Genomic DNA, 24,047 nt, shown 5'->3' on the forward strand with positions numbered 1-24,047 from the left:
AAATAGAAAAAAAAAATTATTCATGGCTGAGATAAGCCAATAGTAGTCAAAAATTCTAGTTAGTAAAGGACAAACCTCAAAATCCAGTGCCTTTAAAAGCCCTTGTCTTTCTAAACTAAAGCTCACATCAATACATCATCACTACTTTCTTTCATTCACCTTTCTCCTCATTAAACTAGCAAAACTCATAAGAAAAAACAATGGAAGTTTTGCAAAATGGCTTTGCCAAATTTGCCACCATCACCAAACCTATTGAGGTACCCCTTACTAATGGTAATGGAATAACAAATCACCTTAACTTGATTACTGAAACTGAGGATTTGAGCAACATGGATCCTTCAAGAGCCTTTGTCAACAAGGTTAAGCGTTTGATTGTTAAGGTACTACTCATGATTTCATCAATTTCTTTATTTTCTTTATCATTATAATCCTTGAGTGTATCATCATAAATATAGAAACATCAATGAATAAAAGGCATATTGAGAGATATTTTTGCAATTTGACTGCATCAAGAACATGTATATGTGTTGGAACAATAGTTAAAAAATAGTTTAAAATTATTTTCGGTCATCGAAGAGATTACTGAGATGAATTGCAGACTAAAACGCTCTCTTTAAGACTTTTGTGACATTGTCTAAAATTGTGAAAGCAGACTATCAACCACAACGTCCCTAAAATAAAACAACACATCTCCAACTATATCGATATCCTACTATAATGTATTAAGAGTACTCTAATATGATACTAAGATCAATTATAACGGAAGGACACTAACATGGACCAAAATGACAATAAAAATATGTAAATTTTTGGCCGTATATAACCATGTATGATGTGTGGTCTATGATTATTTAATTTAGACAAGTGTGTGGCCTCTAATACTTTCTTTGGACAAATACGGGTACGACACCTCCTCTTCCTAAATTATGAAAGGATGGAATTAATTTCCAACATAGGTTTTACAAACCATGTTGCAACAGAAAATATTATAAGACTTGCCTATAACGATCAATAATAACATGCTGCTAGAATTTGATCAACTTGATGTATTTATCAAAGTATTACAATTTTGTTCAAATTGGACTTCTTCGAAAGTTATTTGTAAGTTTAGCCTTAAAAAACTTCTTTTTATATAATTATTAATTAGTATCAAATAAAAAAACTTCTTTTTTCAAATTTTGACTCTCGGAATATATTGATCATACTATTCGTTGTCTAGACTCCACTTACTATAAATCTTTGCGAAAATTGGATGGTTAAGAAAAAAGAGATATAAATTGCTTTTGGTCATGTTATAGTTTTGGTCATATTATAATTGGTGGTATTGGTTTGTGACTTGGAAATGTGATCTTACTCAAAGTCTCAAGTTCGATTCCCCAATACCAATTTAGTTGGGCTAATTTAACTTTATTCAAAAAAAAATATACAAACTTTGTCTAATAAAAAATATATTTTTTCTTTAATGACTAATGAAAAAGAGAGAACATGGGTTACTTTATGCGGCACATGGAGCCGCAGGTGGACTTATTTGTGTCAGGTGCCATACAACAATTCAAGATATTATATTTTTAGATTTAATTGTGTGTTATTTAAACAATTATTTATATGACAATTTTTAAGACAATTATAAATTTACAAAATAAATAAGTATTGACACCGAAATTAAAACAATAAAAAGATAAATTAAAAAATATAATGTGAATATAAGAGAGAAAATTATTACAAACATTAACGTTAAATGATTGTTCATATATCATTTTTATTTAAGATTTTGGACATTTTTCTAAGAGAAATAATATTTGAACAACTTTTTTTGACAACTTTTTTTCTCATACTCACATTATCTTTTTACTTTCTCTCTCTATTGCTTTGATTTTTGTGCCAATATCTAATTTTCTTTGAAAAATTTTGATTGTCACAAAAGTTGACACATATATGGATGTTCAAATAACACAACTCTTTTTCTAAAGATAATCTAAAACAGGTGTCAATTGTATGAACTTTGATATATGTCTTTCATATAGTGGGACCAGCTTGTATGTGTGTAGTAGATTCTTAATTATAAACTAATAAAAAATTAGTTATTATTATGTACTCCCTCCGTTTCAAAATGAGTGTCGTTTTAGGTGTTTACACATATATTAAGAAATGCAATGATTAAAAGAAAGAGAATGGTTATTTTACCAAATTATCCTTATTAACTATTGGTTAGTTTTAAAAGTAATACTTTGGAAGTAGTGTGCAGAGTATTAATTGGAGGGTACAATTGAAAAGAAAAAGTTATTATTGCATTGGAAACTGAAAGCGAAACTCATTTTGAAACACATTTTTTTGGCTAAAGCGACACTCATTTTGAAACGGAGGGAGTAGTATTTGTTTAGGCTTAATTGCACTTTTGGCCCCCTATCTTTCCAAAACTTGCGGTTACAGCCCCCTAACTAATTTAAATACAAAACAGCCCCCTAAGTATTGAATCTTTGGCAGTTTTGGCCCCCAACGCTGACGTGGCGCCCTAAATGAGGTGCCACGTGTCATTTTTTTAATTTTCTTTTTGGCCTTGGGGGGCCAAAACTGCCAAAGATTCAATACTTAGGGGGCTGTTTTGTATTTAAATTAGTTAGGGGACTGTAACCGCAAGTTTTGGAAAGATAGGGGGCCAAAAATGCAATTAAGCCATTTGTTTAATCATCTATGCAAGGACAATCATTCGATTAGATCCTATTATGATACCATTTTTCACCTAATTTGTTTAATCATTTATGCAAGGACAATCAATTTGTTTAATCATTTATGCAAGGACAATCATTTGATTAGATCCTATTATTATACCATTTTTCTCCTAAAATAAAATAAAAAAATGTTAACTAGTGTCATACGACCAATAAAATATAAGAGTACTAAAAAAAATATGATAGCCCTTTTCTTGTTCGGTTACAAAGAGAGTATCTAAGATCATTAGACAAAAGAAAATATATATATATATATATATATATATATATATGGGTTATGTTACAAGACACCTTCATAAAAAGTAGTGTGGTGTCTTTTATCAAGTCACACCTCAAGGTGTGATTTTCACTTTTTTAGTTATAATTTTGATAAAAGACACCTTCATAAAAAGTAGTTGGTGTCTTTTAACAAATGCCCATAGAGTAACTTGATAAAAGACACCTTCACAAAAGGTGTCTTCTATCATAACCCTATATATATATATGTGTGTGTGTGCAATCATTTTACATCAACTTTTTGATAAGAGAAATGATATTTGTACAACCACTTTATGACAATTTTTTGACAACTTCCTCTCTCATACTCACATTATATTTTTATTCTCTCTCTTATTTTTTCTCTCTCTCTCTCTCTCTCTCTCTCTATTGTTTTGGATCAATGAGAAGAGAGAAAATATAAGTTGTCATCAAAGTTGTCACAAATGGTTGTACATATATCACTACTCTTTTGATAATTATATTCTTCTTGTATTTTTACTTTCTCTTTTGTTTTGAATGCTCTTGACCAATAAAAAGAAAGAAGAGGAAAACCGTCTCAAAATTAGTCAAAGTTATACAAATATCATTACTCCATTAATAATTAACATACTTGAACCACTTAAGCCTTTACAAATATCATTACTCCATTACTCATTGAAAAAAAAAAAATCAAACTCCAACCACTTAAATGAGTAGCCTTTACTACTTGAACTATATAAACTAAACTATGAAGTAGTCACATATGTATGAACACAATACTCACATGGACACCTCTGGCACCTATTTATTTTTTTAAACGAAATAATCAAACATAATTATATTTGTTGATTTTGGCCATCCATACATGCATAACACCAAACTAATCTTCTATCGGCAGTAGTGGTGTAAACCGTTCGAACCAAATCGATGAAATCGAAAATTCAAACTGGACCAGACAAAAAAAAATAGTCGACTTTGTCTAGTTCAATTTAAAACCAAATCAACCTAAACCGATCTAATTTGGTTTGGTTTTTTATTTTGAGATCTAAAGAACCAATGAACCGAAACTGATGCTAACCAACTCCCGATTTTACTAATAGTATCCCTCCTCACACACACTTTTGATTAGGTGCACAATTAAAGCCCAACATAAAATATCCTTAATCCATTCACTTTCTCCTATCATCATCATCATTATCATTTTCTTATCTATCACCTGACCATCTGGATCATCCATCCCTTTGTTAGTGTTTTCATGTTAGTTATACATAGTTGTTTGAAAAATATAGAAAATGGAAAACAAAATATGGAGTAATGTTCCATGAAATATTTGATTATGTTGCATGCATGAAATACAAATTTATGAGAATATGAAATTTTTTTACAAATCGATTCAAATCAAACCAAACCGACTAGTTTGATTCAGTTTCTTTTATTAAGAACAATGAAAACCAAACCAAACTTATGAAAATTTCATCAATTCATCGGTTCGAACATTATTTTTACTAAAACCGATTCAAACCAAAACCGTTACCTCCATGATCAACCACGTTTGTGTTACATATAATAAATACTCCCTCCGGTCTCAAATGTAAGAAACTTTTCACTTTTTAAGTTCATTCAATAAATGATATATGTGGTCTATAATATAGACCACATACATCATTTATTAAATGAATCTAAAAAGTGAAAAGTTTCTTACATTTGAGACCGAAGGGAGTAGGATTCAGTAAATAGTGTAACAAATAAGAGAAGTCCACGAGAATGGGAGGTGGTCAGAGTATCGTACCAATAATAAACAAAGAAGTAAACATCCGTGATTCGTGGACCCCACATCTACTGCAATTCAACTCCTATATATCTCCCTCTCCCGCTTTCACCATTTTCCCATTCGAAACTCTCGTTTTTCGCAACTCGGGTCTCTCCGTTTCTCACAGTGTTCATTGTAACTCGTTCATCTTGACTCAGTCATTGCGTTCCTTTGAACAAACTCCATGGATCCAACTCGAGCTTTCGTCTCTTCTGTCAATCGTGTTATCGTCAAGGTTCAGACTCGCTAATTCAATGCTTCATCATTTTTTCAATATTTAATCACTTTTTTATTGTTGATTATTGCTTAATCAGTGTCATTCAAGAACACTGATTAGCATGATCAATGTTCATCATCATCGTTTTTCTTGTTTTATCAAATTAACTTAAATGTTATTATTAATTGTTATTATAGATTATGGATAAAAATGCATTCTGTTGTAACGAACTTTTTGTTCAAATTTTTTTATCGATCATAATTTTGGAATTTGGAAAATGTATACTGAAACAGATTAATCGGTTTTGTATAGGAAGATGAACGTGAATTTAATTAATCCTTTTTTTTTTTCCTTTCTGAATTGTGTTTTATAATGATGTAATGTATAGTGGAAAAGGATATATCAGATTTTTTTTTTTTGACGAAAAATCACGTGATGTGTTAAGTTCTATTAATTTTCTTTGATTTTAAACTTACTTTGCTTTTTTACTTTTGATTTTGTTATTGCATTTTTTTTCTACATTGGTGCATAAATTATGTACCTAGATTTCCGGTAATCAACATAGTTACGCAGGCACGTATTGACTTATTATGAAAACAACTTATGACATGTTCATAAGCTATTTTCAACTTATTTCCATAAGCTCTCTAGAATAGCTTATGGAAACAACTTATAGATTATAATGAAATTAAATTTTTTATCTTGTATTCATAAGCACTTATGCTATAAGCTGCAAAAGAAGTTGTTTATCCAAACAGGGCCTAAGTCATAATATGAACTGTCTAATTAAAATTTCATGATCCAAATTTGCAATAGCGTAAATGAGTGAATCCATGCAAGTGTCATGTGGGTTATACCTTATTTATATTTTCTTTTGTCAAGTAATGTGCTCCTTTTAAAAGTAAAATTAGTTTTGATTGAAAAATGGAATTTTTAAAATCATTATTGTATAAATGCTATAACTTATGATACAAATATTTGATTTCTCGATTTTATTGTAATCAATGTTTTTGTTTGTTCGATTTTCTTTATTGAAGGTTGGAACAGCTGTTGTCACTCGAAGTGATGGAAGATTAGCACTGGGCAGACTTGGAGCTCTATGTGAGCAGGTATGTGTATATATTTGTATGACATTGATTGTATATATAAGTTCATAAATTGCACATAATTTCAGTTTAAGAACAAAGGAGTGCTTGGAAGAGCTTATTTAGAACTTGTTAAGACTTATTTCATGACATAAGCACTTAATTAAACTTCCTATGATATCTTGTTAAATAAGTGTTAATTAAATTGTGCTTAGTTAAACTGTTTATCAATTTCGAAGAAATGGACGAAAAGAAAACTTATGTGTTTATGTACTTGTTTGTGTGCATTTTTTTCTTTTATTGTTCTGTTACTGAGTACGTCTTTCCCATGAAATTGTTGCAGCTTAAAGAACTAAACCTTCAAGGCTATGAAGTTATATTGGTGACTTCAGGTGCTGTTGGTCTTGGCAGACAAAGACTTCGATACCGCAAATTGGCAAATAGCAGGTTTGTATAAATTACTTTCTTCAATGACATGGATCATATTTCCAGCCGATAATGGTTTTCATACTCTCATTACTTTAGTTTGAAAAAAAAGAGCTAACACTTCAACTTTAGGCGATGCTTTAAAAAGTATGAGTTTTCGTGCAATAGTAGAGAAAGGAAGAATATTTGTCTTAAACATAACTTGAAGTCATTAACTTTGATATTCCCTACTTCAGCAAGCTTCCTTTTCAATCTTTGAACCCCGATTTCTGAATAAGGATTAGATTAGACTGATAAAGGCTTGAAGGAGTTAAGGCACATGTTAACTTGTTTGTTCTCGATTTCGAGGTCTTGCAAAGCATAGCTTTCCTCTTTGCATATAGAAAAATATTAACCAAACAGGCTTATACTAATTAGTGTTGGAGTGTAACTAATGATAGGAGTGTAACTAATGATAGAGAATAAGAATGACAAACCTGACACATTGTTTACTTGCTTGTTATGCAGCTTTTCTGATCTTCAAAAGCCACAAGGTGACCTTGATGGAAAAGCATGTGCAGCTGTTGGGCAGAGTAGTCTTATGGCTCTGTATGATACTATGTTTAGCCAGGTGGAATCAAAACTTGGTTTGCTTATCAGTTTTTTTTTTTCTTTTAATAAAAATTCTTTTTCCATATTGATGCTGATACAAGATTATCCTTATGCAGCTAGATGTGACTTCCTCACAACTTCTAGTGAATGATGGGTTTTTTAGGGATTCAGGTTTCAGAAAACAACTATCCGACACAATTACCTCGTTATTAGAATCGAAGGTCATCCCCATTTTCAATGAAAATGATGCTGTTAGTACTAGGAAGGCACCATATGAGGTATTCTAGGGCTTCTTGCAATATTTCAACGGGTTAAATCTATCTCTAGTCCTCATAAAATTGTTAAAAAATTAATAAATTGATTGTAGTCCCTACCAGTATTTTATCCGTTTTAGTCCCTGAAACACGTGCCAATTGTGTCATTTAGTTCCTAATAAGGGACTGATGAGGACTAAAAACACTAATTTTGTTACTGTGTGAATGAAAATGAAAAACATTTTGTACGGACCAGAATCAATTTTCCCCCCCTTCAATTTTATGGTGATTAAAAATATATTTAACCCCATTTCATTGAATTATCTCTATTTATTTACATTTAAAATGTTTAATTTGCTTTTGACTACATAGTCTAGTCACGGTGGTTTTGTAATACTTGATATTTCCTTAAATTGTAAGCACTGCCTGCAGGATTCTTCTGGTATTTTTTGGGACAATGACAGTTTGGCTGGTCTATTAGCCCTTGAACTTAAAGCTGACCTTTTAGTTTTATTAAGTGATGTTGAGGGCCTTTATAGTGGTCCTCCAAGTGACCCAAACTCAAAATTAATTCATACATATATAAAAGAGAAACATCAAAGAGAAATTACTTTTGGAGACAAATCAAGATTGGGCAGAGGGGGTATGACTGCTAAAGTCAATGCTGCTGTTTGTGCTGCTCATGCTGGCATCCCTGTTGTTATAACTAGGTATTTAACATTTTGTGATGTATTTCAATTATATATAGCGAAGTGCTTGTACCGAAGAATGAAGGTAGCTATTTTCATTTCACTTTTATCATGTCATGTAGATATAATACTCATTTCTTTTATGCTATCAAAATAAAATACACATTTCTATCATGCTATAGTCATAGTGCATGTAACTCTAGGGAAAAAGGAAAAAGAAATATGATTTTTTACATACACTGTTAGTGTAAAGGTTTTTGGACACTGCCAATCAATCATAACCATCAAATCATAAAAAATGTTTGACTTTAATCCTTATTACTTCTAAAGTCATACATATGAGTGGTTGTGATTTGTTGACAGTGTAAAACCTTTTACACAGACATGTATTAAAATTAAACTCTGCAACTATTGATACTCACTAAAATAATCTATTATTCTGAGATTAGTTCAAGTCACACATTCGGGTTTTACATTTTACTGACTTTGAAATTGTATTTCAACTCTGTTTCAGTGGCTATGCCACAGACAACATTATACGAGTGCTTCAAGGGGAGAAAATAGGCACTGTCTTTCATAGAGATGCACATCTATGGAAAAACTTAAAGGAAGAGAGTGCGCATGAAATGGCCGTCGCAGCACGTAACAGTTCTAGGAGACTTCAGGTAAAAACAGTTATATAATGAGAAAACATCTTAATTGTTCTTGCAAATATGAGCCCATAAACACATTAATTTTATCACTAAACTATCTCAATTAAGGTTTAAAATATTATCACATTCACCTTCACCTTCATGGAGAACTAAAGGGTCAGAGAATGAACTTGGTGACTGATCTGTATTTTTTGAAATACAAGTTTTGTAAGGAAAACCTTTTTTAGGACTAATATGGATATTTACACCAAGCTTTGATGGAATAGTATAAGTGTTTAAATGCCTTTGTTATTCCCAGCACATTGAACTGATGTAGGTTAGTCATTTGAACTACATTGATGTTTTTGGCTTTCAGGCCCTAAAATCTGAAGAAAGGAGGAAAATATTGCTGGCAGTGGCTGATGCATTGGAGAAAAACCAAAATACGATTATGCTTGAAAATCAGGCTGATGTTGCTGATGCTGTGGCAGCTGGATATGACAAGTCTCTGATATCACGTTTAACACTGAAGCCTGAGAAGGCAAGAACTTAAATTTGGTTGCATATACTGGAGTTAAAATTGAAGGATACCACACCCACATTTTGATTGTTTTCTTTGTCTAACACTTATTCATCACAATCCAAAACATGTTTTTAATGAATGCAAGCATGTGTTTTGTCTGACCTTTGATTTTGTACTTAACAGATCTCTAGTCTTGCAAAGTCTGTGCGTGTGCTGGCAGATATGGAAGAACCAATTGGTCAGATTTTGAAGAGAACTGAGGTCAAATCAAAACCCCTTTTCTTTCATTTTAAGAAGGGTCTCTTAGCCTCCGAACTCCATTATTTTTTCTCTAGACCCTTGATATAATCCGAGTCGAGCTAGGTTGACTCGTAGGAGGCGGCAAAACTCTCCCGAACTTAATTTTTATATCCACAAATGAATTGAATCCCAAATCTTACATAAGCATAACTGATCTCCTTGTCACTTGGACCAACAGATGTTGGTCCTTCAAACACTTATTCATCTCATCAGTAACATGTGTAATATCTTCTAACGTGTTTGGCAGATGTAACATCTTTCCAGTAATTGGTTGAATGACAAATTCTGAAATGGATTTTAAAACTTATGTTCACTGATCTTGAACTAAGATAAAAAAATATATAGTTACTGACTGATTTTACCAAAAAAATAAGTTTACTCATTTTTGACAATTCTGATTGCTGTTATGTGTCCAGCTAGCTGACGAACTCGTTTTGGAGAAAATATCTTGTCCTTTGGGTGTCCTCTTGATTATATTTGAATCTCGACCTGATGCTCTTGTTCAGGTATTTAAGGCATCCTGCCTTATTCATCTTCCATTTTAAAAATTTACTTAGCATGACAAATATAACTATCTAGTATGAGTTGATTGTTTTTTTTGAAGGATAGTATGAGTTGATTGTTGTTTCATTATATTGTCATATTTTGGTATATCATTTATTTTATGCAATATCTCCGTTTAGTTAATTTGGATATTATTGATGTATAAGTTGTTTGTTTGAATTAATTAATAGATAGCAGCATTGGCAATTCGAAGTGGGAATGGCTTATTACTTAAAGGAGGAAAGGAAGCCCGAAGATCAAATGCGGTCTTACACAAGGTTTACCTATTTATTTTAGTTGAGGCTGTAGCTTTTTCAGGTCAATCTGGATCATCATTTTAGTTATAAATAAGTTTCCATCTTTAAATATTTCTTCTTTTTTGTAGGTCATTACTTCAGCCATACCAGATACAGTCAGTGGCAAACTTATTGGGCTTGTGACTTCAAGAGATGAAATTCCAGATCTACTAAAGGTAAATATTACAAGTGAAAATCCTCATAGTTATACTTTTGTGCGATGATTTTTCAATAATAATTATACTCTGCCACAGCTTGATGATGTGATAGATCTTGTGGTCCCTAGAGGCAGTAATAAGCTTGTTTCTCAAATCAAGGAGTCAACAAGAATCCCTGTTCTTGGTCATGCTGGTAATGTATCATATATAAGTTCCCTATGCAAAGACATGTAAAATAAGCTAGGGCTTCTATTGATATTTTTTCTGTTACGCAGATGGAATTTGTCATGTATATGTCGACAAGTCTGCTAATATTGAGATGGCAAAGCAGATAGTTAGGGATGCAAAGACTGATTATCCTGCAGCCTGCAATGCAATGGTAACTAGCATTCATATCCTTTGCAATGCTTTGCTCCCTGTAAAAAATGTTCTTTGCGGATAGTTGGGTTTTGCTTGCTTGGTATTTGTGATGTGAATAGAATTATGGACTGTTCTCATTAAAATAATGTCATGATATTCTTAGGAGACTCTTCTTGTACACAAGGATCTGTCATGTAATGGTGGACTTAATGAGCTTATCCTTGAACTCCAACGTGAAGGTTTGGCCTTACTTCCAAATAGATTTATATGAAAAGCACTGGTTCAGATTGAATTTTTCTTGTTTGTTTTTTATAAGAATAATTGGAGTATACAAATTGAAATGAAAACTCTGTTCTATTATTTTTTGGGTCTTGTTAACCAGTGCCCCCGGGGCACTAGTTAAGCAGCTAAAAGTGGAAATAAAAAGCAAAGTCAACAATAAAAACAACACCTTTTCAAGTTTTAAAAAGTAAAATACACAATTTTCGAGAAAACATTTCCTTTTATAATTCCTTAACTAGTGCCCCAGGGGCACTGGTTAACATTTCCCTTATTTATTTTTTTTGTGTTTAAATCTAGTCAATTTTTGTGATGATTGAATATGCATGGTGTAACTGTGCAAGAAAGTTGATCATAGTTGCTCGAAATTGGGAAAACATGTATAAACAAAGATAAATGGCTTGCAGGTGTTCAAATATATGGTGGACCAAAAGCTAGTGCCGTGCTAAATATTTCTGAAGCGAGTTCTTTGCATCATGAGTACAGCTCACTTGCTTGCACAATTGAAATTGTAGAGGACGTCTTTGCTGCCATTGACCACATAAATAAACATGGAAGGCATGTTCAAATCTTTGGAATAATTTTCATTTTTGTTATCATTATCACTAATTTTATAGTGTGTAAAAGGTTTCCGTTGCTTTATTCGATTTTTCTGCAGTGCTCATACTGAGTGCATTGTCACAGAAGACTCTGAAGTGGCTGAGACATTCTTATCTCAAGTTGACAGGTATGTATTTTCTTTTTTGGCTGTAACCATGTTTATCCTTTACTTCCTACAGTTACACTGACATAGCATGATAAGATGGAAGGATCACCCTCCCCCCAATCACCACATACTTCCCAAAGTTTTATCCATTATTCTCAAGTCATCCAAATATTAGTAGTTGCTAATTTGCTTTATTACCATCTATATAATCTGATAAACCTTTTACTTTGTCCCATTAAGTTAGAAAAGGTAAAAAGAAGTAAACATCATGGATGCTTAACTAACTAATTTTAGTATTTTTTTTCCCCAAACTCAGCAAACATAAGGTTTATTTCCTGCCGCCAAATCTTGAATTCTGGCTTAAAGCTTCTTCTTTTGTTAGACCCTTGGTATCCTTTAGTCAAAACGACCTTGACTTATTCGAGATAAGCCAGGGAAACGGTATTATAGGATCAAACCCTCTAGCACCATTTTTCCATTTAGAATACTCGAACCTAAGATCTTACTAAGGAAAGCCAAACTCCAAACCACTTAAACTTGCAGAATAGCTGGCTTATTGCTTCTGGATACTGCCTCATGTATATACTATTTAAGCTCATAAGACCTTGTCATCAAGCATGGTTTGGATTATTAATTCTTGTGTAAATTATTCTATCCTTCCATCCTTCACCTTACCTTACAATTACCCCTAAAATCATTCCATAGACCCGAGGGTCCTCTGGAGCCTGTAAATTGCACAAAATCACTGTTGTCCAGTACATGATCCATTTGTTTTTGTCTCCTGCAGAAAATTTTATATCATGTTGTATCCCATTTACACCTACTTCTACCGCATATCTAGTCCTGAATGATCAGTTTCTTGAGATTCCTTGGATTTTATCTCGTAACCACAATAAAGAATCAAGGATACCAACCTTTAGTAGCATGCATGCTTTAATGTGTTTTCAAGTACACGGTTGGTTGTTTAAAATATCCATTTTTGGCTTATGTTCAAACAGTGCTGCTCTATTCCACAATGCAAGTACACGGTTTTGTGATGGAGCACGTTTTGGACTAGGGGCGGAGGTAATGCATCTTCCAGAAAGTCTATTGTCATTAGTGTCATAGTTATTTTATTTTTCTCATGTTTTTGGTTCCTTCAAATTTTGATCAGGTTGGAATAAGTACAAGTCGAATTCATGCTCGAGGTCCTGTAGGAGTCGAGGGATTGTTGACAAACAAATGGTATGGAAGTGGTTTTTGTTTTTGAAAAGAAAATAGAACTTCAACCAAACAAAAAATGCAATTATTTATATTTTTTCTATGACTGTTCTATGTTTCTATTTTCTATACAACAATATTTTTCCACAATATATCATTATCTCATTCTTAAATATTTCCCTTTTGGGTAATGAACCAACAGAAACACACACACACACACACACAATAACTTTATCTTTTTTTAACCTCAAATAAGGTGTATTACAAAAGGGGGTGCAATATCAAAGATTATGCATTCTAGTCTATAACAAGATCATTTCTCGGCTCATTTTTAGATTTGTGGGTATAATATAATGCAGGATATTGAGGGGGAGTGGACAGGTAGTCGATGGTGATCGAGGAGTCTCTTATACCTACAAAGAGCAGATAATAGAAGCATAATAGGCATGTACACAAATAATTCAAGCTAATATGCTCACATCATCAAAGCGGCATCTCCTGTCTGATAGATTTTAATAAGCAAAAGTTTCTGAGATGCTGGCCATGCATATTTGCTATTACCCCTTTCCAGAGGCTTTTTCTTACCTGGAGCAAGTTCAAAGGGGAGAAGATAATAATCATGTGAATGTTGTAGTATGCTATGTTCTTAGTATTTCATAAAATAGTCGAAGTTTGTAAAACAGCTATGCTGTGACAGTTATTATATAATTCCTATATCGTAGCGAAGTTGAATAATTGTGGAGGAGGGTTATTCTCCCAGTTATTATTGTAGAGAACTGGATTTGTTTTAAGCAGTATTCATGCCTTTAGACCGAATTATACTTGATAATTGAGCTACTTTCAATGATATCTACTACTCAATGTCTGTGCACTTTCATTACTTTTTCTAATAATTCTCTTTAACATAACATCAAGATGATCAAAATGCAGTAAGAAATCACTCTGGGCCGGTTGAGTAGTAAGTACCTCAACACCATAGGAGAACATGAGCTCAAATCTCAGTGAACGGCTCTAGTTAGAAAGCTGCAAATCTGATGTCGAATGCTCTAATCGGCTGACTGTGGATTAGTCGAATGGCCAACCTCAAGAGTTGAAACTTGTGTCAATAGTTTGAGTCAATGGGCGTTCAAACTTCAAAGAAGTTGGGTATTTTAAGAAAGAAACCAACAATTTAATATGCCCTTACCATTCAACATTCAACTCATTCATCAAAATAAGGAAGCCCCACACATTTGATATATATATATATATATAACAAAGGAAATTTGATAAAAAATGTTGTTTGAGATATAAGAACAAAGGCGAGTCCCCGTGAGCTTAGCTCGGTTGGTAAGGACAATGCATCATATATGCATGGTCCGGGGTTCGAACCCCGGACACAACCAAAAAAAGCGGGATGCGACAAATAGGAGAGTGCTCATTGTTTTACGGGTCAACAGTGTTGACGTCTTTAGCGTCTTATTGTGCAGGTCCCCCATATTGCTCAACGCTATCAAAATCGTAACTTCCAATATAGTTTCTGATAGATGTTTTCATTGAATTTTAAGAAATGGAGGGGCCTCTTCAGCAGTTTCCATGTCTTTATACGGTATCAATAGGAGACTTTGTCACCAAAAGAGCTCCCACAAGGTAGAAGCATTAACATGTATTTCTGGCTGGCAGTGTTCAATTGATATTCAAACCAATGCTAACCATCTTTTCTTGAGTGAGAGATTGAGATTGGAATTTGGAATTTGGATTTGGATTTGAAGGTCACACTAGTGAAATTATTTTTGAGCGATCATTTATTTAGATTTTCTGCAATTGCAAAACCCTCACTAACTACAATCAACACATTTCTGGCCATTGAATGGAAATCAGAACTTATATTTTGACTATGTCAATTTGTGAGTTGAAATATATATAAACATCAAATTTAAGTGGTTTGATCTTAATCCAATTTCCTAGATATATTGACAGTAGTTGATAAGATTTGATTCATGTATAAAAATATTTTATTTTAAATCATATTTATTTGCCTAGTAACTTCTGCTTGAGGTTAAACTTACATTAAATATATCAAACTTGTTTTTAGAGTGAAAAAAATTTAATTAATTTTTAACAAAATCAAGTTCAAAAACACACTTTGTTGAAACGTTAGACATCATTTCTCAAATGGGGAGGGTTACACATAAGTGTCGAGCGAAAAATTTATCTAGTAAATGCATCACAAAAGAGAAATTATGTGTTTTTGTGTAAAGGGCAAAAATAAGCTGCCGTTAACAAGATATGTACATGTACATATTGAATATAGTTGAATCTCGAAACAACAATAGGTCATCTAATCAACCCCGGAGTCATTGGTAAGTAGTAACATAATGGGGGGTTTTTATAGTATATCACAATGTTATTCACAGAACTTTTAGATGATTGATTGTAACAACAAAATTTCACTTTTCTTACGGTTATACAACACTGACAGTCATGAGCTCTTGCAAAATCTTCCAGGTTCTTGACTGACTGTAAACCACCTCAAGGATCAAATGATGGATTTTGATATGCTATGTGTCACACAATCTATTGTAGCTCATATGATGAAAAAGAGAAACCCGATCTTCCATCATTTGTGGCTTTCAACTCAAGCTTCTGAAATGGGCTGCAAAGGATGCATGAGTTTTGTCAAAAACTTTCTTAAGATCTATAAAAGAGAATGAATGATAACGAAATAAAGTGACTCATCCAAAGTGAAGAATGTAAATCTAACAAGGTTTGTTATATACATGCATGTATGTTATCAGAATCCAAGTTATGGATTTTTCAATAAGTAGTTAACTGGTTATAAATCTGCAAATGCTCCCTAAAGAGTGCATATCTCACTAAAGAGAAGCCAAATTCACCAAAAAAAAATAATGCACAATGATCTAATTTGATAAACAAATGCTGAGATATAAACCACCAAAAAGTAATTGGAATCTGAAGGGAGCACCTGCTATTCGGATCGTAATAGAAACCACTGATAGAACCATCGGTGCATGAGAAACAAACATAGTAAAATCCAGCTATTGTTAACCCGCAGTCAGTTCCGACATTCACGAAATACTGCTCCTTCCATCTCTGAAATAAAGAACATAATGCAAATGTTGGTGTTTTCATTTCAGATACAATAAAGTCTTTTAATATTTTAAGTTTTGTATTGGTGAAAATCAATTTACCATGAATATGTAAGGATAGTTGCTTAGGTCCACAGATTTGCCACCGTCTACCTCTACTTGGCTCTGGAAAAATGAAATGCATTAGAAACATTACATCTAGAAATGAACCTTATCTTACACATGACACCAAGGTGAGATTGTTACCAATAGGGGGCCAAAAGATTGAAACTTAGTCCAGTGCCTTATATCATCCTCTGGTCTGAAAAAATAGAAAGAAGAAAAAAAGTTTGTCAAAACATACGCTGGTCTGAAGAAAAAAAAGATTAAGTATATTTGTAGAATAACGAGGCAATTTAATTTAATATTTATTATGTAGGGCGTCATCAGTATTATTCAACTTATGTTCCATGCTTGATTTAATTGTTATTGCATAACATACGCTGCCTCCCATTTGCCGGTGAAGAAAGTGTAATTCTTTGTATCGACAATCTCCCCTTCCCAGAATGTTACTACCTATAAATCATCAAAGAGAAAGTGAATGTCAGTGGTAATTTTTATTTCTTCCTAGAAATTAACAGCCAGGGCATGCAGGAAGGGTATATATCGATTTAAGTTTACATGAAAGTAAATCCTGATGAACATGTATACTCTAAAATGAATAAAAAACAAAAGGGGTAAAAGTATATAAACTAATCACTGTCTGGACCATATTGGTCACTGAATCAATATTAAAGGAGAAGAATGGTCATAAAAAAATTATCAATTATTAATAATATAAACCGTGTGTGAAATGGACATGACAAGTTCTGGCATAAAGTAGGTTAACCGTTAACAGGAATCTAAAAATTCAAAAGGCCAGCTAGAAACTATAGCACTAAAACAAAAAACATTGTTTGTAACCTATGGATGTTGACTAAAATGCAGGTACATTTGTTAGATAAACATAAAACCAGTAGGTTAATCTGATAAACATTTTAAAAATTACACAGATTAATATTGTCTTAAATCTACAGATTCAATTTGTGACAAATAGTTCAAACTTCAAACTGAACTAGAAAGAATTCATAAACATGCATAAAGGAGAAAAGTGGTTTCTTTTTCTTTTTTTCCTTTTCAAGAAATATGAACTGTAGAGAAATTGCTTACCGGCGTGTCTGCCATAGGAACATTAAGAGCTTCCATGGTGCCACATAGATATCCATGCTCAAGGTCACATCCTTGTATACGGACATTTACCCTCCATGCTTCATCCTTTTGTAAGCTTGAAACATTCTGCGTCCCCGAAAAGGCCTGAAAAAAATAAAACATCCTGTAAATATACTACTACTAGCACTTTGAACTTATAATAAGATAGGACAAAACTTATATCTATAAATCCTGTTTATCCTGTTAACCTAACAAAGTGTAACACGTAGCCTCAAATTTCAAAACAATTGACGCCGCCAGTTACAAATGGATCAGAGTATAATTCCTCTGCTTCAGAGATCATATTTTATTTATTTTTTGAACAATCAGAGATCATATTTTATGACATTCCCCATTCGTGGTGTTTGCTTGATCCATCCATTAACCAAAAAAGTTTTTAATTATTCTTCCCTACATGGACCAAGCATTTCCGTCTATTATACTTTAAATAATGAAACTAGTGGGATTGAAATCCCAGTAGCATTGCAAAACAAATTTAGGAAGAGCTTGATAGGGAGAGTTGTGGCAGAGACCTCGCAAACGAATATGGGCACAAAGGTCCTAGAAGAAAGCAGTGGTGAACTGGTCGATTTGGATGAAAGTAGCGAGAGGAAACTACACTGTTACTCTCTCATCATCAATGTTTTTGCAAAAACATCTACATTGGTGTTTTTTGACTTTTTTTCTCTTAAAATACTAAAATATTAAGTGTTAATATGAACGGAACAAACAGGCTACGTGTTCTTGTATGATAGGTTTACAATACCAAGTGTCAACCATATTTATGGTGGTACATGATGTAAGTTATGTCCAATAAGATATACTAGCTGAAAGACTAAAAGCATGTTAAATGTAATTCGGAGGTTTAAAAGTTAAAATTGTTTTCTGTATCTATTGCTGCAGAAACCAGCAAGCCACACAGATACTGATAGGGCTTTAGGTTTGGACCTAAACCCAACAACTAAGCTGAGGTAAGTTAGTATCTGAAACAGCATTAGAGCCAAAGGCTGTACAAATGGAAAGGGAAATAAACCAGAGCAAAATTCACACCTGAGAGGACATTCTCCTAACCAACAATCAACAATAAACCTGAATGATTCCTTCACTCCCCCTGTTGCCCCATATTCTCACTCACTAACAGAATTCAGTGGGTTCTAATGCCGTGTCAATAACTAACTTTTCTATTCAGCGTAGTTGTTGGGCTATGGCAAAAACATAGAGTCATATAAAACACCGGGTACAGATATGGCACAGGTGCGCATACAATACAATTATACGACAATATATACAGTTATACACCCACTAAAGCCTCTATAGACTCAAAATTCATCAAGACCGAAATTCGGCTATACATCTTAGGCTAGAAAATTCACTAAAACCATCAATTTGCTATGTTTCCAGAAACTTCAGAATGACTATATAAGCTCCCTAATCCTATTTGAATATCAAAATAGAAAAGTCTCCCTCGGACCATAATGCAGAGTCGCACAGAACACAACATCATTAATTCATTCCTCTATTCTAATCTCAAGCAGAAATGGTATTTTTATCGCATTGGTTCAGGATTCATTGGAGAAAGAAAAAAAGCACTCAATAATAGAATTTCATATTCATCAAAACTATATTTCACATCATCACAGTTACTCATATTGAACACAATTATCACTTTAAATCAACCTCAAAATGATGATTTCCACCAAACTTTCCACAAGAAAATCTTAAAGAAGCAATAAGTCTCCAATGTTCCATGAATTAACCCACTTGAAATAAATGCATCAAAAACATTAAACAAAGAAACAACCCAATTTCAAAAGGATTATTTTTTTTTTATTTACCCATTTTGTTGAAGATTGAAACAAAGCATAAAAGAATAAAAACAATGAAAATGAAGAAAGTACCTGTCCAACAGCTAAAAGAGTACAAGATTGGAATGAATTACGCCTTGAATTAGCACCTGAAACATGAATAAATCAAACATGACTGTTGAAAACAACACAACAATAACAATATTGAGAAAAGAAGACTGAAACGAAGAAGAAGAAGAAGAAGAAGAAGAATATGTTAATACCTGAAACGTGAGAAGGGGTTGTGGTGTTTTCCAATGCTACTCTCACAGGCATGTTGCAGATGCAGAAGACACAGCAATACTGATCGCAATGCTTGTGTTTGAATCACAAAGACCAAAGAGAAGAAAACGAAACAAAGGAATATCGAAAAATGAAGAAAAAAATTAATTTAATTTCTCAAATATACTTTTTTATATTTTCTAAACAAAATATTAAAAATAGTCAAACCCCAAAGTGGTCCCTGTAAAATAAATACCCATATCAGTGGTATACAAAAATAAATAAATTGAGACAAATGAAGGTTGACATAGTTGATAAGATATTTGAAGCCGGATTAGTTGGATTAATCGCCCGCTGTTGATGGGTCGAAAACCAGTGCAAAAGCTAAAAAGAAAAAAAGAGACTAATTGAATTTGCTACACCGTTATCATCATGGCATAACTAAATATTTGTTTAGATTTAAAGAAATCAGTGAAAACCCATAGAAATAAGCAAAACGAAACATTCATGTGCTTAGATCATAAAAAAAGTTGCCATATATAAAATAACATAAGCATTTCTAAATTTAACGGACAATACTTGACCAAAAAAAAAACTAGTTAGTTGTTCTTCTTGTTAACTATACGGACTAATACTTTTTTTGTTTTTTTTGTCATGTAGCATATTGGTTAGTGGTTAGAATCACCATTTTCAAGATGAAGGGTGTCTGAGGTTCGAATCCCGACTCCTGCATATAATAATGCATGTCTCTGTCAACTGAACTAATACTATCAAACACTTATTTTATTTTTAGGTTTTTCTTTTTAAAGGATTTTATATTTATTTTTTGCTACCTTAATTTCAGGTATACTGATTTGAAAACATGTTTGATGCCTGTTCCTAAGTGTCAAACAAAGAAGAAACTGCTGGTGGGGTATTGAAAAATTGGCCAGAGACTTCAGTCAGTTCCACCTAGGATTGACATGGGTACCATCGAAGGGGGTAACTTCTGAAAGGGTACCAAACACTTTATATTGAAAAATTTTCTTCATAATAAACATCAACTATGCTGTATTCCAGAACACCCATATGTGTATTATAATTATAATTATGGCATTGGTTTGCACATTTGAGTTTAGAAGGTTATGTATGATTTCATGATTATCACTAATTTGTCACATGTTAACCCTTACATATTTATTATAACATTTTTTTTTGTCAGGTAGCCTAGTGGCTAGAATTCACCTTGTAAGGTGAATAAGTAGGGTGTCAGGGTTCGAACCCCGGTCCCTACATATAATAATGCATTGTCCTACCAACTGAGCTATATTATAACATTTTATTGTGCTGATTTATGAAAATGCCAATTTAGAATCATGAAGTGCAAAATTGGACAGCAAGTTTAAAACTTTGATTGGACTCACTAATCAATTTGTATAAAAACCTCACAGATCCAACCCAACAAAATCAGTAAAATAGTAACAGGAAAAAAAAAATGGCAAATGAAGAACGCATGTTTCAAGAAAATCAATTTGTACACCATCAATTTACAATAGAACATGACGCAAGGAAATTTCTGATATGGTCACGATGTGGTCGCGAAAAGAAAGTTGGCAAATGGAAAGTTTGCCCGGCCGGAATTCACGGCCTGTTGGTCTTAAAGTTTTGTTTTGGTGAAGCGGTGGTCAAATTAATTTAAAATCTAAGGGACATTAGCTTGCCATATCATTCGGGAAATAAAAAGATCATGTAAAAGCGATATCCTCCGTCAAAGTTAAATGATCGTCTTTGGGTTATGCACAATTTTTAAAGAAATGATTAGTTAAATTGATTTCAATGATACAAATACTATCAATATTATTTACAAAAATGCTCTTATTAATTATAGTTAGAGAAATATGTAAGTTGGATCAAATTATTTTAAAATCACTACCAAAAAAAATTATTTTAAAATGACAATTATTTTGTGAAAAAAAAATGTTAAACAAACAAATAAAATGAGACGAGGGAAGTATATTTAGATGTAAATCGAATATCCTTGCTGCTTATTAGATGTACATCTTAGTGACACTCACACTAGTTAGTTAGACAAGGAATTCGATAAGAACAACTAACGGTCTAACTAATTAGCTTAACTAACAAATGTATCTAAGATATACATCTAGTACTTCTTGATGAAAGTAACATAAATGTAGTGATTTTCAAGATAATACTATTAAACAATACTATTATTAATTTAAGAAAAGTCACTTCAATCAAACAAAATAGAGTAAAGAAACGACACATTATATTATATCATATCAAAGTTTCTATCCAACCGTACAAAACATTCGATCATCTACAATGGAGACATTCATTTTTTTAGAACTTTAAGGAGGTCTCACATCACATGTATAAATCATTCAATGATAATTTTTTGATAGCACTATCTAGTTAGCACTTAATCCCCTCTAACTCAACGCATCACATAAATATCATAAAGGGGACACATTAATTATCAATCAATAACACTATATTATTACATTTTAATATTCTAATATTAAAATATATGAGTTTCACTTAAGATTGGAAGTCACCATTGAAACCTTATACTACCTCCGTCCCTAATTATAGGGCCCTTTTGAAAAAATAACGGGAATTAAGATAGTGGATATTTGTATTAAATATGTTTGTAATTACTATTGTTTTTACAATTTTATCCTTTAAGAGAGAGGGTTGTTTATGTTTTCAACATGTTATTTATTGTTGATTGAAGAAAAAGATGTATAATAAATAGGGGCATGTATGTAAAGAAATAATTAATGTAGTTGGAAATAGCAAAGGGGTCTTATAAAAAGGGACAAAAAAATTTCTCAAAAGGGTCTTATAATTAGGGACGGAGGTAGTACCTTATAGAGCAATGATACGTATACCACCATATGTGGCATACCACTTCATACACCCTTCCACTTGTCACAATTAATTATAAAATAATAAGTCAATGCCTTGTCAACAAAAAAAATTGAAAAAAAAATGAATTATTTTGTTTGCTCTCACTCATCTCATCATGTATGTTCTCTCTTCGTCTCCTACCCCTCCGGTTGCGAAAACCCCATGCTTCGTCTCCTCCCACACGCCTGGCGGTGCCGTCACGTTCTCTTACTGCCGTCGTCGGAAACTCAGTCTCTTCGTCTCCCCCAATTACCGGTGGCTTCACTATCTTTGTCGACGGACTGTCTCTGTTATTGATTATGTGGAAGGTGAGCTCTATCTTATTGTTGATTCTTCAATTCATGGGTGTTGATGGCTTACATTTAGGTTTTTTTGTGGTTTGAAGTTTGTTTTCAGAAATTGGTAAACACTTGAGTGAAGCTTAGAAATTAGAACACAAGTTTAGTTTTGTAATCAATTCTGATATGTGCACATAAAAATTGAAGAACCCTAAACACTAATTTTAAAATTAGTTATCCAAAATTAAAAATTAGTTTTGAAATCCTAAATCCAAAATTGGGGAACACATAAATTTCATTCCTCGTTGTTGATATCAAAACTACAGTCGTGATAACTTGCCGTTGCCTCATCTATACTTTCTTGGCTTTGTGTCATCTTCAAATTCATTTTTTGTCTAAACTCTAATTTGGTTTTCTTCTCATAGGATTGGATTATTTTCAAATCAGTGACATATGCTTGATAGATTTAAATGATTTTGTATTTGGTAACCAAAAAAAAATTTGATTTTGTATTTTGTTATTTTTGTGCACTTTCTCCTGATCTCAACAAACAATTTGTGTTTATGTTAAATGATATTTCAAATTTTATAACCTTTTGTTAAATAGATCATTTTGGTCAAGTTTCTCATATATATTAAGAGTCACTTTGATGTATGCTTCTAGTTTAAGCTTATTTGGTGGCAGTTTTTGGTTTCTTTGTATTCTGCTTATGGTTTTGGCTTGGTGTAATAATTGTGCTTCTGCTTTCTCCTTTTGATATATGGAGCTGGTTATACCAATGTTTTAGTAGGACAAGATTTTGCAAGTAGTTTGTTTTTTTTACATTCATGCGACATCCGTATGATTTGTCACAAACGTGCGTTTCATTCTGTTCAGCTTCTGCTTGCCCTGTGTGCCACTGGTCATATGTCCATTGTATGTAATTATATATTAAAGCTATTATAATTTGATTCAGTTGAATTCGTGTGTCATTGAACCTTTGAGAGATGTCGGTAAACACATAATCTTTATAATTTGTGTGGCATGGTTTTAGGACCATATATGCAATTTAGCTAAGATATTGAAGATGTGTAGTTAATGGTGGGTGAAATTTGATGTTATCAATGTTTGAGTTTGATCGATAAAATCTTTAGAGACTGGATTAGTCTCTTAATAACGTTTTTATGGAGATTGAGTTAGTTTCTTAGTTAATGATGGAGGCGTAATGCATATTAGATTTCACAATAAGATGATTCAATAAAATGATTCAATAAAAATTTATGTTGTGAGGTTGATAAACTTATAGGTGACCATCTTTGAATGCATAACAACAATTTGGTTACGCCTTTGAAAATTTGTGGTTATATGCTTCAATTTTTTGGTTATATGTATTTTTCTTGCGAAAACAATATCATTTTTCCAATAAATATCAAAAGTGACCACCTTCTATGTTTCTTTATCTC

At 32.6% G+C, this 24,047-nt stretch overlaps 2 protein-coding genes across 6 annotated transcripts; one reads left to right on the forward strand and one right to left on the reverse strand.

The window, feature by feature from the left end:
* Window positions 1-124: 124 nt before the first annotated feature.
* On the forward strand, window positions 125-13,880 carry LOC146926777 (delta-1-pyrroline-5-carboxylate synthase-like). Of its 5 annotated transcripts, none has more exons than XM_085700271.1 (20): window positions 125-380; window positions 6,031-6,102; window positions 6,422-6,525; window positions 7,012-7,114; window positions 7,212-7,373; window positions 7,770-8,059; window positions 8,553-8,703; window positions 9,047-9,211; window positions 9,377-9,454; window positions 9,910-9,999; window positions 10,228-10,314; window positions 10,422-10,508; window positions 10,587-10,683; window positions 10,766-10,869; window positions 11,014-11,089; window positions 11,537-11,687; window positions 11,788-11,856; window positions 12,834-12,900; window positions 12,989-13,059; window positions 13,395-13,880. In XM_085700271.1, the coding sequence occupies exons 1-20, from the start codon at window positions 201-203 to the stop codon at window positions 13,474-13,476; spliced, it is 2,286 nt and encodes a 761-aa protein (XP_085556397.1). In that variant the 5' UTR covers window positions 125-200; the 3' UTR covers window positions 13,477-13,880. The 5 variants fall into 5 exon arrangements, with proteins under 5 accessions (XP_085556397.1, XP_085556398.1, XP_085556401.1 ...); XM_085700272.1 differs by having other exon boundaries at window positions 7,782-8,059; XM_085700273.1 differs by lacking the exon at window positions 125-380 and adding an exon at window positions 4,856-5,011.
* A 1,382-nt stretch (window positions 13,881-15,262) lies between these two features.
* LOC146926778 (glucose-induced degradation-like protein) lies at window positions 15,263-19,700 on the reverse strand. Its single transcript, XM_085700278.1, has 8 exons — window positions 19,420-19,700; window positions 19,250-19,305; window positions 17,313-17,456; window positions 16,606-16,679; window positions 16,371-16,425; window positions 16,227-16,289; window positions 16,001-16,128; window positions 15,263-15,670 (listed from the first exon to the last, which is right to left on the reverse strand). Exons 1-8 carry the CDS (start codon window positions 19,469-19,471, stop codon window positions 15,592-15,594), a joined length of 651 nt encoding a protein of 216 aa, XP_085556404.1. The 5' UTR covers window positions 19,472-19,700; the 3' UTR covers window positions 15,263-15,591.
* Between the last annotated feature and the right edge of the window lie 4,347 nt (window positions 19,701-24,047).

This window comes from Medicago sativa, chromosome 4 (genome assembly GCF_051527215.1).
Source record: "Medicago sativa cultivar Bolivia chromosome 4, Bolivia_mono, whole genome shotgun sequence".
NCBI classification, from domain to species: domain Eukaryota; kingdom Viridiplantae; phylum Streptophyta; class Magnoliopsida; order Fabales; family Fabaceae; genus Medicago; species Medicago sativa.

Excerpts from the sequence above, each read along its gene's own strand:
- LOC146926777 (XM_085700271.1), top strand. The coding sequence starts at position 201 with ATGGAAGTTTTGCAAAATGGCTTTGCCAAATTTGCCACCATCACCAAA. Across the intron at positions 6,103-6,421 it reads TTGGAGCTCTATGTGAGCAG|CTTAAAGAACTAAACCTTCA; the intron begins GTATGTGTATAT and ends AAATTGTTGCAG. Across the intron at positions 8,060-8,552 it reads ATCCCTGTTGTTATAACTAG|TGGCTATGCCACAGACAACA; the intron begins GTATTTAACATT and ends ACTCTGTTTCAG.
- LOC146926778 (XM_085700278.1), bottom strand. The coding sequence starts at position 19,471 with ATGCCTGTGAGAGTAGCATTGGAAAACACCACAACCCCTTCTCACGTT. Across the intron at positions 19,306-19,419 it reads AACCCCTTCTCACGTTTCAG|GTGCTAATTCAAGGCGTAAT; the intron begins GTATTAACATAT and ends TTCATGTTTCAG. Across the intron at positions 16,426-16,605 it reads ACCGGCAAATGGGAGGCAGC|ACCAGAGGATGATATAAGGC; the intron begins GTATGTTATGCA and ends CTATTTTTTCAG.